The 14281-nt window shown below is 40.8% G+C and overlaps 1 protein-coding gene across 1 annotated transcript in view; it reads left to right on the top strand.

Moving 5' to 3' along the window:
• Positions 1 to 14281, top strand: part of LOC138282350 (galectin-3-like) — an 81852-nt gene that overhangs the window by 27570 nt on the left and 40001 nt on the right. The window contains exons 2-3 of the mRNA XM_069219771.1: positions 4855 to 4873; positions 13481 to 13948. Of these exons, the coding sequence (XP_069075872.1) occupies positions 4859 to 4873; positions 13481 to 13948 (483 nt within the window). The 5' untranslated portion in view covers positions 4855 to 4858. The remainder of the gene's footprint in view (positions 1 to 4854; positions 4874 to 13480; positions 13949 to 14281) is intronic.

Raw genomic sequence — 14281 nt, forward strand, 5'->3', positions numbered from 1 at the left:
CCTTTGGCTCCCTCCACTTTTAGAGACCGCAGAAAACCTGTGCACATTCGTCACATCCGCCAAAGAATAGTTCCTTTCCCTTCAGTTGCAAATTGTCTTTTATTCTATTTATTTGAATGTTAACTTAAAATGCCAGCTATTTATTTTTCATCCCCCTCGGTTTTTTAAGTTTATTTTCTAAAAGATGTAAATGACATCGTAACATAGTTGCCTGTGATTTGAGAGCTTGATTACGTGATTTACGCGCTTCCTTCACAAAAAGTGAAAAAATAAAAATGCGCAGTGCAACTGAAGAGTGCTGTTTAAAAATAACTAGTACACCAGCCTCAAAGGTGAATGTTTTTTTTATTTTTAATTACATTTTTAACAAAGATAATGTAGCCACATTTAGGTGACAGCATAATTAATTCTTTTTTTTTTTTATATATTTGTTTTTTATGTGGACTGTGCTTATAATAAAATATCCATCACACCAGCTTGCAAGACCAGACATTTCTTGCTTGTTTTAACTAGCACCCCAGTATGTAGCGTGCGAGAGTAAGATGAAGGAAAAGTCTTGAGCGATATCATCAGGTTATCCCTAGAAGAGGTGCAGCCTTGCTATGCTGTGGTACAAGCGAGCCTGTGAGGCGTGAACAAGTCGTGCGGTGTTCCTTAGCAATGCATGGGGAGGACCGTACAGCCTGGGTGCACCTGTCGGTGTCCTTATAAATAATGAATACATTTAATTTACAAAGCCTCGCCCTGACAGGGAAACCAATCTTGGGCACAACAGCAGGTACATGTGTACCTCCTATATTAGGTTATCCTATCGCCGGGTATTTACAGCTACGGGAAGGTGTACGTACAAGACTGATCCTTAAACTACAATACTAAAAAAAGTTTAAAAAAATGCTTAAACTGCTAACTGACTTTAGGTTTATTTACTGGGGAACATGCAATACTCCGACAAGGTAGTGGTAGTTAATAACAGCAGAGTGAAAGTAAACATTGCTTTATAAATATCACTTTAGGAATACTCTAACCTTCTTAACAAAACTAAATATGCTTACTAGCCTGTTGTGTATACAAAAGTCGTACATTGAACCATGTTATTTTATGCTAATGCTACATTTCATATTGCAATCTTAAATTCTTGATGAAAAAATTGTTGAGGGGTTGTTGGGTCTCTTGGGCAATACTAGGCTTTGGCCCTCTCTCAGGTAAGGGAGTGTGCTCAGAGTTTTACTCTCACACACGAGGATACATTATTGCCTAAAACAATCCCATTACAAACAAACTGCATTTAAATACTGACAAACGCACTTAGAATGTTTAAGACTTTAACCCGAAATGTAATCCCACAATGTATTAAAAAAAAAAATATGTAGAATCTCTAAGCTCGGCACTCATCCTGAATATATTTATTGCAAGGGTCTGAGGTACATCGTCTCTTCAAAGCAGTTCCTACTTAGCCGATACTACACCTGTCCAAGAGTTTCCCTTCCAGTTTATTACGTCACAATTAAAACTGAAATTCTTTGTAACAGTCAATTGGCTAATTAATACGTTTGTCTGCTTCAACTTCTGGTTTCCAGCACGCCGTCCTCCTGACTACTTTCATGAATTGCGAAGGGTTGAAGAATATGTAGAGACTCAAACACTTGAGCAAAAGAACAATTTAACATGGAAAACACCCTCGACCTTGTACTCGTGTTAGAGCTTCCCTGTCAGTGTATAAATAACAAATCTGTGCGGCACTTTGAAACAATCATGAATCTCTTAGTTGGGTGGTATTTGAGTTTGAAGAGATGAGTAGATTTTACAGCGGGGATAGGTATTGTGAGCAATGCTCTTAGAACAGTACTCTCAGTTTCCGAATCTTAAACATGTTCATGGCCATGCCTTTCTCGTTCATGACTAATTGCCTCGCCTTAGCTTGAGGCCGCCTGAAAACAGTTTTCTTTTCAAAATGCTCTGCTGCTCTGGTAACAGACCAGTTTAAACAAAAACACAGCCAGGGGGACTACATGCTAATCCTCGCCTAAGCTAGTTCTATTGTCATTTTTAGGCTATAAAGATAGTTGTTTTGCCTTGTGCCAAAAAATGTAGTTCATTCTGAAATAATTTTCTTTCATATAAAGACAGTGTTAGGTGAATTGAGTGGGCTTACCCTGAGTAAGAGAACACTTCTGCCTCTCTACTCTTCACCCAGACTCCAGCCTGGTGTTACCTGCTCATTTGTTTCAAACCTTTGTGCAATAAAGTAATGGAAGATGACTTCAAACTGACAGGGCTAGTGTTTCAGAGCTAAATATGGACAACTCCACAAAAGCAGCTTTTCTCTCCGGAATACAAGTAGGTTTGTGAGCCATAAATGACCTGCTGGTAACTGTAGTCCTGATCCCACATTGGTGGGTGAACATCACTGGACCGGCACATCTAACTTGCTGTCTTTTGTTCCATTAATATAAGGCCCTGTGTAGGGCAGGTGCTACAGAAATCACTAGGAGCTGCCTGATCTGAATTGAGCCACCGTTTCATATGTTCTAATTGCTATAAGTCTGCCTGATGTGTCCTGCTGTGGCTCAATTTTAGGGAAGCAGAACTCACTAGGACTCCATTGAGAAGAACTGGGTGTAGAACAGGATATCCAACTGAAATGAAGAGGGTTTCCTTTGCTCCTGACCGTTGTGACTTGGCAACTTTGCAGGGTGTAGAATACAAGAATGAAAGAAATATTAGCCTCTAAAGTGTGTTGGCAGATGGGGAGTATTTTGTATCTGATCTCCAGGGAAGATGAGAAAGCTCGGTCAGAGGGATCATTGTCATTTGGTTGGAGACTATAACTTAATTTGATGAGGAAATCCTCTGAGGGGGGGGAAGGAGGAACATTTTAAGTGTACTACAGCCCTTGTTGCAGGAAGGGAAGGGAGAGCGCACTAGTTATCACATTAAAATGGCCTTCAGGCAAAAGCAACCATTCCAACCCTCCTTTTCCCAACTGGAACATGGTATGGCAGCCTGTCCCTCTTTTCATTTCCCTCTCATTGGTTTACAAACTGTGGGGATAATTAGATAATGCCACCCAGTCTCGAAGTTAATTTGTCTTTTTAGCACTTTGAGCAGGAGGCATCATCTGAACTTGGGTGGCCTGATTCCATTCCAAAGGCTTGGTTTTAGTTTCTTTTCTGACTAACTGTTGTGGATCAGTAAATAGCGCCGTTACATCTTTTTGGTTGCACTCTGCAAACCCATGCTCATCGGAATAAGGATGAAAGTAGATTTTGGGAGACGCTGTGCAACTACACATTTATAATCTCACTTCCCACTCATATGGAAGTTTGCAGCACAAAGAATGATATCAAACAATCCTTTGAAAATTAGTCGCATGCATTGTGATACGTACTCTTCACAAGTGTGTTGGAGTTTTATATAAAAAATTTGGTTAATTCCAACAAAAATCAACTGATAGAATGAATTGTATGTGGAAAACGTGCAGTCTATATTTCTGAGAGATCTGAATTTATGATGATGTGACCCAGGTAGATCACTGCTAAATGTGCTATTCCCCTGTGCAAAGAGTGGCAGAAGATTTTGGAGCACACATATTTGCAGACGTGGATGGCTGTATTAATGTGACATGCCTAAGGCATACTCTTTTAGAATCTCTGCCTTCGCAATTCAATTTTAGCAGAGGTACGGCGATTTAGTCACCCTTCCACAAGCTGATTACATAATACCTATTGTGGGCTTACACCCCACCCGTTGCTTACTGTAGGTTGGCTGTACTGTCACTCATTTGCTTGCTTACTTATTCGAGGGGTTTCCTTGCCCCCAACGTGCCTATCTTCTGTTTTGTCAATCCCCTAAAGCATAACCTCTTTACTGTGTGTCTCTGATTGGCTGTCTTCTGTCCTTCCATTGCACATTTTTAAGGGCACTACCTTTTTCTTTTTGCTGATGCACTCCATCAGAGTGCATGTGCTTTTCAGCTCTCCCCTTGTGTGCTTCTCACCACCTGCCTAATAATTAATGATGAATACTACCATAGAATTACATAGTGGAACCAGACTGAGCCACAATTATTTGTCATTCTTGCTTGCTGTTAGAATTGAAATGTTTTCAAAAATCAGTGGACAAACTAGGGTGAGTGGAAGAAGTAGTTGGAAAGCACCACACTGTTAAAACATTATGCTTATTTTACAATTCCATAGAATGCTGATTTCTACATCTCCATTGTACTCCATGCATTTAAGTACACGTAGGTAGTTGTAGATTCTCGCTAACTCTTACTTCCTTTCCTCCTGGGAGAGTTAGAAATGTATTTCTTTTGCAACTTTCTAACTTTGAGAGGTCTACCTACCTCACATGAAACCGTGTAGGAACCCTTTACATTGCTAAGTTACTGCTTTTGTGTTACAAACGTTATTCAATGGAGAAGTGTAGCACAATGGTTAGAGCGGCAGACCCTGATGCAGAGATCTGGCCAGGGACCAGGGTTCAAGTCCGACCTCGGCAGGTCTTGGGCTCAATTCCCTTGGACCAGTTAATTCTCGCCTCTGTGCCTAATCTAATAAATGGGTTCCACTCTGTAACTCTGGGCAATAGCTTGCTTAATCGCCACAACTGCCCCAACAGTGCTTGGATGCCTGGCTTCACCCTGGGGGTGCCCAGGAGTGGGCACCTTACAGGGAAAAGCCAGGAGGGGTTCCATAGCAGTATGCGTACAGCACCTTGAGACCCTAACGGGTGAGTAGTGCGCTATCTATACAAGTTCGAAGTTTACAGTATAATGTTTGTTTTTCATATTTCAAAACAGTATCCTGTTATTTAATTGCATTACTAATTTTTCCATTTTCTTTTTCTTTTCAGGAAGATGTCCGACTTTGATGTAAGTAACTAGTATAATTTCACTCAGACATCAATGTCAAAATCATTTCAAGTTAGAATGAATAATTTTGCGTATGAAAATATTTAGTTTTAATTTTTGTGATAACGTGAGTGTTTACTGCTAGACTTCTTTAAAAAAAAAAAAAAAAAAAAAAAAAAAAAAAAAACTCAAAGTCTTAAGCATTTTCTGTGATGTAGTAAAGCCGGCACAAATATTTCAATGAAATAATCTGGATCATTCGCCATGAAACATGGATGCAGCTGTCGTTAGACCTCTCCAGTGTGGGCTGGCTGCCTGTAGTCTGGCCATAGGTCAAACTCTGCCCAAAACTATGAAAGTCCAACCCACAGTGGGGGTTGGCGGCAAGGAGCCTGGGACTGTGGCTAACACCTGCTTTGCAGAAACAAAGTTGGAGCATGGGTACTTCATGATGGTGTCATCCTTGGTATCCTCAGTAGGATCACTCCGTAATGACACTGAATTTTCATCAGTGTTGTCATTAGTGATGTAATTTAACATGTCATGAGCATTGTAATGTCATAAGCATCACACTCAAAATATTATATCAAAATATTAAAGCAAATTTAATCCATCAAGTGATATTTCTGTCTTTCTCAAACCAGAATGGTATGTCACGTCCACTAGGGATTTAGTGATAAAATGTTTGAACAATGTAAATACCATTAAATTAAAATCATAGCCCATTTAAACAAACAAAGAAAAAAGCAATGATTATATACATGTTTTTCCAAGATGGGAGCATCCTGGTGTCTGGTGACAGATGAAAAGCAGTGAGTTAAGTTCAGTTCTTTCTGTCACTTGGCTTTTTGTTATAGCTTTGTTGATGGAGAAGAAGCTCTCTCATCCAGTGCACAACGTGCTCTATGAATAAGGTAATGCTAGCCTGGTTGTATCGACTTGGGTATCATTGTCATACATTTGGAAAGTCACCGGATATTGCTCAGGGTTATTTGACAGAGGGAGTATAGTGATGTTGTAGCAGAGGCAGGAAAGTGATGATCCCTGTGGTATGCTGCATGAGACCAGTCATTAATATATTTCGTTTGACTCTGATCCAATGCTTCCTTTTCAAGCACTTGGAAAAAAATAAGAACAAAGTCAAAACATTTTCAATCATGCCTGCTTGAACTTCTAGCTTTTCTAGGAGACTTCTTTATTCCGTTATTATAACGTAGGAGACTTTGAGGAAAATTATGGCTGACGTCTTTGGTTTTTACCCATGGACAGGAGAAAAGTGTGTCCGCTGTTTCCAAGTTGGATTCCGTTCCCCTCATGGGTCTGGTTCCTGGCACTAGAGATTTTGAAGGAAATGATTCTGTTCCATATATTGTCATGGTTGCCTCCTAGCTTTAGTTTTCAAGATTTTGGTGGGGTAAGGTAAATTAGCGATTGGTCTGTAGTTTGCCTGAATCGTTGATCCACTTGTGGATTTTTCTGAAGTGGTGTAATAGCGGTGTGTTTTGAAACGCAAAGGAACACTGTTTGAAAGAGGCATTTGTCCCCAATAAGGGATGAAAGTGATTGATGCTTGTGGTTCTTCACGGTTCCATGGGTAGGTTGTTCAACTTTTATTCTAGAGGCTTGTTTCAGTACCGCTCTGTTAGCAAACATTCTGAAGATCATGAAAGTTGACAGAAGTGTAAGTGGAAGGCTAGGTAGGTAAAGTGATGAATCTGAATTATTGGCAATGGAGTCCCACATGTTTCTTACTTTCGATTGATTGCAAATCGCCATTGCAGTGATGTGTTGCAAAGAAGTTCATATTCAGAGTGTATCAGTTAAAGAATTCTGAAAAGGTACTCATGATTTTCCTTATTTGATTGCACGCCTCTTTGAGGAGTTTGCAGGGCTAGCAGTATCTTGTGTCACATACAGAGGAGCCTCACTTGTATGGCCATTGACTAGTGCTGTTTGTGCTCCAGGATGTGGCTGGTTCATTTTACCTCTGCTGGATTCTTGTGGAATCAGTTGTTGATTGAATATGGCCTTTTGGGGATACATCTATTGGCCACTCCATTTTGGCTTGTACCCCAAAGCTAATTTTCCTCCAGTAGCCCAGTGGCTGACCTTTGCACCTAGAGGACCAGATATTATCCACGCATTGTTAATTGACCTGGTTCTAACTTGATTCTGGTCACATACATATGTGATTTCAAAATGTGTATTATGAAAATTAAAAAAACTGTAGTGTCTTATCTGGTGCTGTTGAAAGGCCATGTTCTGCCCACTTTATCCATCACATCTTGGTTCCTGTACACCTGGTAAATTTCGATCTCGCTTACCTTACTCAAATGTGTGCATTGCCTAGCTCTCCTACCACAGTAGGACTGTTTTTCTTATGAGTCTCTCTAGCTTCTATCATGAGCCTAAATGGTCATGCCCAAAACAATTTGTGTAAACTGGGAAGGAAGCCAGTTTCAAAGAAATAGCAACTCAAGGCCGGTCTGTCTTGGACAATATTACTTCAGTGTACTCCTGTCAGACCTCATTCAGGGAAACATGAGGCAAGCGTGGTTTACTGGGCATCAAGCCTGGGGGCTGGTATTGTTTGCCTGTGATTTACCAAGGACAGGCCTATTTTGACTTTGCATACTGGCTTAAGCACAACCCCCTACAGCACTTGTCTCTTGGTGGGAGTGACGTGGAGCAGTCAATCTTCTCATGCAGGTAGAGCGGAGGTGCATCAAGCCATAAACTCAACAGTCATTCGGCAGCATAATAAATGATTGTCCAACCTAGAGCTTATCCTATAGAAAAGTAAGCACTTGAATCCACTCAAACCATATACTATATCCTACAATATATAGTCAGTAATTCACTGGTGCCAGGTGATTGTACTCCAGACTTAGTTTCACCTCCCCCCCCCCCCCATTGTCAGCTACCTGGGGCCTAGCTGTCTGCAGGCTTTGGCATAGCCAATGGTTCTCAGTGGTCTCGGACCCTCTTTCAGGTGGCTTAGATGGTGTCAGAGTTCATGTGACCGCCATCAGAACGTATTAGGTGATAGAGTGGTTTCAACTCTGTCTGCTGTGACACAGCTGCTTGTTCTGTTCTGGATCACAGTGTTCAAGATGACAGTTGTGCAGTTCGTTCTGACACACGTTGGCAGTGCTACAATCTGGCTGCTTCAAATCAGTGCCACAGTTTGCTTTATACATACTTCAGGACACACACCGCACCGGCCATGTTCAATGTTACGGCGTTGCAGTGCACTTGTGCTCTCTTTGACATTGCCATATGCCTGCTGCTTTGGAATAATACTGGTGCAGTTTGCTTTGGGCACAATTCATGATAGTACCACAGCACCAGCCACTTTCTGGTCTACAGCGGTGTAGTAGTCCACTGGGCTCCTTTTTGGCATTGCTGCAGTCTTCCAGATCGCATTGGTGCAGTCCTCTTCGGTCAAACTTCAGAGCAGTTCCAGAGCAGGAAAGAGACAATGCTTCAGTTCAGGACGACACTAGTGTTTCTGTGTGGCTGGAACCACTGCACCAGGACAGATGCTTCTTGCTCACCCTAGTATTCCTCAACTCCTACAAGGTTGGTTCACTCCTTTTCTCTTCGCCAGCAAGTTGGCTTCTAGGTGCTTTGGGATCAGGAGACCCCTCGTCCTTCTTGGTCAGACTCTAGGTGGCATTATCCCACGTCCCGGAAGGCTAGCTGTCTGGCAAACAAAAGATCTGGTTGCACAGCATTGCCCTGGGTACACTGCACAGCACTGCCTTTCTCAAAGAACTTGGACCTGGAAGTTGGTGAGCACCTCCTATTTTTATACAGTTAACTCAGAATGGATGTGTATTCTTCTACTTCACCCCAAGCTGGTATTCTTCTTACGGAAAGTAATATCAGTTTTTCCTTTAGGTTTAGCTTTTCCGTTCCTTTGTTTCTTGTGAATGCCATTCTTTCCCTCTCGTTACTGATCCCATGTGTAACTCCTTTCCGACTCGATTGTCCATCATATGTCTGCCCGGGTGTATCCCAAACAGTGACCGGTTTAAACTCTCATGGCCATATTTCGTTAATGACTGGGGCACTGTGAGTGTTTACATATGCTTTTTGCTCTGGCAGGGCTCTTGCTTACGTGAGAATAGGCCACAGACATTTATGTGGCTCCTTTGTACTATCTAATTGTGCAGGTGCACGTGTATAGCCTACGCAATGTACCATGGGCATCCTCATTTTCATTAGTTGTGGCTACATGCAAATAAAGGGAAGCTTTTGCCTGTACTTTATTACGAAGGCAGTCCAGCAGGCAACAATGCCCTCAAGGGAGGAGGGGGGAGTTTAACATCAACGTGAGCGTGCACCTGTGTTACCCTTTCGAGCACGAAGGGCCACCCTACAGGAAGCTGCAGCCATAGACCCTCCTCCACAAAGGTTTCCTGGTGTCTGTGTACAGCGAGCCACGAAATTCCAGTTTTAACCACAGCCTAATACCTCATTCATGAGCCCAATGCAGCACAAGCTGTGGACAGAGTAGTGCTTTCTAATTATTATATATTTTTTTTTAATGTAATTGGGCCTGCCCTCCTGTTTGAACTGGGCGAACCTAATGTAGTGTTGACTAGTCCTAATTGAGACACCAACCCCACCCCCGCGCCTGGTTCTGTAATGTGGTCCCTTGTGTCCACGTGAAATTTTTTCGTTTTCATATCCTCGGTCTTGTAGGAGAGTGCTTCCGCTTAGTTTACCAACTATCCAGAGAAAAAGTCTTCTGCCGCCTCCAGCAGAGATCTAGCCTCTGAATCTGCTGTAAGACACTCCGTTGTGTTTAACATATCTCTACCAGTTAACTCTTCAATCAAGTGTTCTTTAAACTCACTTTTGTAAACAGTATGACATGTCTTAAAATCATCTGTGAATAGGATTGGTTCACTTCATGTAACTTTCGATGATAGTGCCCTCTCTAATTATTATTGTACCCGATTCCGCCCCCCCCCCCCCCCCCCCCCTTTTACGACCTTGTTAGTGGTGGCACCTTGTGATTGCTATAAAGGATCAGTCTTTCTTTGATAAAGTCCATTATTATTATTTTTAATAGTCATTGAGAATTTTTTCCTTAGTTATTTCAGTGAAACCCAGATTTTTCGATACATCGAAGTGGATTTCATTGAAAAATTATTGGATGGAACAAAATAGAAAAACGTCTTTTTTTTTTTTGTTTTTTTTGTTTTGAGTGAAACGTTTGTAACGTGCAGTAACTATTTTGTATATCTTGCTGAAACGAATTTATAGAAATGTCTTGAAACCTAACCGTGGTCATAGCCCAAATACTAACTACTGTAACCCAAACCACACGCCTAGCACTTAGACTGACCATAAGCTTATTCCTAATCATTATTATGAGCCTACCCCTGAGTTTGAGCCTCTCCCTGGTTCTAGCCCTAACTTCACCCAAAACTGCCAGGCTACAGCTAACCCCCTTACACTGATCCTGAATTCTTGATCCTTCACTTTGTCTTAATTTTAGTTACACATTTCTTGGAAATGTGTGTACTTTTTGTACTTTCAAGAGTTTCTTATTTCCTTTATAAGAAGGAAACACAACCCAATAAAATACACAAGTAACTAACATAAGAAGTAATCAGCAAATAATATAGTATAATCTAAACGGAAACCGAAAACAAAAAGGCACAAATCAGAAAAGAGCAGATTACTACAGTGCTGGGTGCAAAACATCACATTGTGTTTGGCACCGTATATCCCCCCAAAAAACATTAGTTTTCATGCAGCAAGGGATCAGTTACAGCACACAGTTCTGAAATATTCTCTGGACCATTCTGTCGGGAGAGGGAGACCTAGGTATTCCAGTTCACTCTTAAAAAAGGTTATAGTATTAAGGTGTAGATATTCAGTGTGATAGGATAAAGCGATGGACGACTATATTGCCTGGACTAAGATGGACAGTAAATTTTGGTGACCCATGATTAGTTCACTTGCCGTGATAAAAATAAAAAAAATAAAAAAATAAGTGAGAGGGGCTATAATTAGGGACATTAGTTTGTCTAGGCCTAAGTTACACCTCTCAGAGATTTCACCTAAATACTTTACCTGATGGAGGGAGGTATGATTGAAATTCAAAAAGTAATGGTAACTGCTACAAGTGAATTCCTTCACGAGCATGCTCCCAGTTACTGTCAGATTTCCTTATCTGCCTAAATCGGGCTATGATAACATTGCTATGGAAAGTTAAGAAAGCTATATCTCTAACAGTAAGTACCACCTGAGTTAATGTATGGAATGTTTTAATATTTCTTATTCTATGGCTACCAAAGAGCCTTTCTTTGCCAACATGGGAGCCGATGGATTTGAACTAATCACCCAAATCTATTGAGCTTGTTACAGGTTGGAAAAATTACCTTGCCGCTCCATTTAATTTAATGTCCCTCCGAACTAAACATGAAGTCACCCCCCCCCCCCCCACTTGCAAAGTATATTATTAGACACAACACAGACCTTGAAAAAGCTAGGTTTGAAGCTTTCTATAAAATGAAGAAAAACACTACAATGTCTTTTTGTGGAAATATAAAAGATTAAAATCCTAGGATCTCTGGTGGGCTGGAAAAAGTACATTAAGAATGGCATCTTAGGCAAACCGGTCTCTCCAATGCTGTATCCTGAAATTTAGAATATATATAGAGTAGACAGTTTGGAATTCTGCAATTTTCAAAGTAATTATTTCCAGGATGGGAAATTTGGCAGATCAGTATTTACCTTCTTTACCTGAGAAACCTGCCATTGAGGACCATATTGCTTCAAAGATACATGAAATCCCAGCACCAAGAGCCTACATGGAACCTGAAAATCCAATCCTCATGGGAAGAAGCTGTATGTATAAGGATCGGGCAGCCTTTCTCACACAATAATTGGGCCCCTCGCAGCCCCACCTCCCCCCACCAAAACCGCTGTATTACTCCATTCTCGGGAAAAACATTCATATGTTCACAAGACTTACTAGACACCTAGACTTGAAACGTTTGACATTCTACACACCGATACATGTATGAAACATGTTTTCGGTCGATAAAATATTAAAATACCCGTTTCTTCATACTGTGCTGTGAGGCCACTTCCATGAAATCTAATAAACATGATGTTACTGTATAGTCTTAACTTAAATAATGCTATAGGGAAACATAATAAAAGTTGTGTCTTGTCTCTGGATTGTTGTATTTATTTTTCTCTAATTCATTTTACTGTATAACTGGTATGAGGTATGTTTGTGTGTGTAAAATATATATATATATATATATATATATATATATATATATATATATATATATATAATTCACATAAAACACTCGGACTGCAGGAACACCACACAGCGGTCCCGGGTGGGCTCCGAGAGGCCCTAATAAATCCTCCAACTCTCCTCCAAATAACAGGAGACCCAGGACACCTCCAAGGTGCAATCAATTTATTTCAGCACACAAATCCAACGCGTTTCGGCAGCAGCCTTACTCATGGATACATCATTGTTACAGTGCCCCAAGTTAAAAACCATGCAATCCTAGACATAAAAAACAGACAACATCTCAAATCCCCACCAAAAGACACAAAATGTGGCGGCCATCTTAAAGTGCATCTATAAATAAGTTTCACAGTAGTTTGTACCATAGTCCTATCAAAATACAACTCAAATTATTGTTCAAATCCATCAGAATCTTTAAATTAATGTGATATCATAATTCGCACAATAAATAGAGTAAAATTCAATTGCCAAAATACAAAAATTGTAAATAGAATAATTCATTGCATAATAAAAGTTTGTTAACTATGAATGTTTTCAAAATTTAAAATTCAATATATCACTTAAATCCTGAACATTATTAACTATGCTTGAATTAATTACTTATCATCCTATACCATCCAAATAGACCTGTACACCTACACAAAACCTTTGGGGGATCTCATATTTTTGGGGAATCTCATATTGGTATATGGAGCTTCTCTACCCAAGTGGGTAGACAAACAAATTCTTCTATTGTAGAAACCTTATAGACCCCAACACCTGTACCCTTCTACTAAGAATCAAATAGGATTCAAAAAATATTTGAATCTAATAATATATATTTTTTTTCCTTGAATACTGTGACAATATTTTCACCTGCAAACTAAGCTGCTAGTTTAATTTTGTCTGCATAATATCCTGCACTAATTTATTACTTGAACTTTCACTTATGTTGCACAGTGACGGTAAGGTCCATCGGAAAAATGCTGTTCAACCCATAAACAGATGCCGTTTTAAAACGTAATCTCACAAAACGTTTTTACACAAAAATACTCTGAGGAAGGCATAGTTCAATACTCTGGTTAGACATGCTGCCATGTGTGGCTTTTCAGATGTGTTCTTTTTTGGTAACAAGAATGCTGCTATTCTTGAATGACCACCATGCCACCTCGGTGTATGTGTGAAATGTTTCTAACTATGAAATAAAACCGATGTTGGGGACACATGTGACCAGGGAGTGAATGCTTCTAAAGAGGATAATTAACTTCATCCCGTTTATGTCCAACATAACTATTTGGGAACGTTATTCTGCATCACTTGGCCCACCTTTAAGGTGTTTTATCCTTGTTTTCCAGTTATCCGATGCAGTGCCTGGAGGAACAGCACCTACTGTGCACGGAACAAACCCACAGCAACCTCCTAACTGGTCTCCAAATCCTTGGGGGCAGTACCCAGGGGCACCTGGAGCTGGGCAAGCATACCCAGGGGCACCTGGAGCTGGGCAAGCATACCCAGGGGCACCTGGTGCTGGGCAGCCGTACCCAGGGGCACCTGGTGCTGGGCAGCCGTACCCAGGGGCACCTGGTGCTGGGCAGCCGTACCCAGGGGCACCTGGTGCTGGGCAGCCGTACCCCGGGGCACCTGGTGATGGAAACCAGTTCCCTGGAGCGCCTGGTGGTGGGATGGCATTCCCTCTTTTTCCTGGTGCAGGACAGACTTTCCCAGGATTCTCTGGCCCTACACCAGCACCAACTGGACCAAGTGCCCCTCAGCCAGGTGCTCCAAGTGCACCTGTGCCACAACCTGGGCCTGCAGCACCACTGGTAAGTGAAAAATATGAAGTTCCATAAAATCTGCATATTTGTGATATTATTGTACTTTTTTTATTTTTTATTTATTTTTTTTAAATTAGTTATATCTTTTTAAACTTTTTTTAATCAATTAGTTTTTCCTCTTTATCATGAAATAGAAAACTTTGGAATGCATGGAATTAGCTAATGTTAGGCTCCTTTCTCGCTCTCTCTTCTTCACTATCTTCCGCAGTCTAAATCAAAAGGGGGCATAGGAAAAGTATAAGGCAAAGCCACTAGTCTTGGGTATTTTATAAGTGAAAGGGCTTGTTTATTGACCGAAGAGTTGTGTTTGTCGTTGTGTCT

The sequence above is a fragment of the Pleurodeles waltl genome, chromosome 2_2 (genome assembly GCF_031143425.1).
Source record: "Pleurodeles waltl isolate 20211129_DDA chromosome 2_2, aPleWal1.hap1.20221129, whole genome shotgun sequence".
In the NCBI taxonomy this organism is placed as follows: Eukaryota; Metazoa; Chordata; class Amphibia; order Caudata; family Salamandridae; genus Pleurodeles; species Pleurodeles waltl.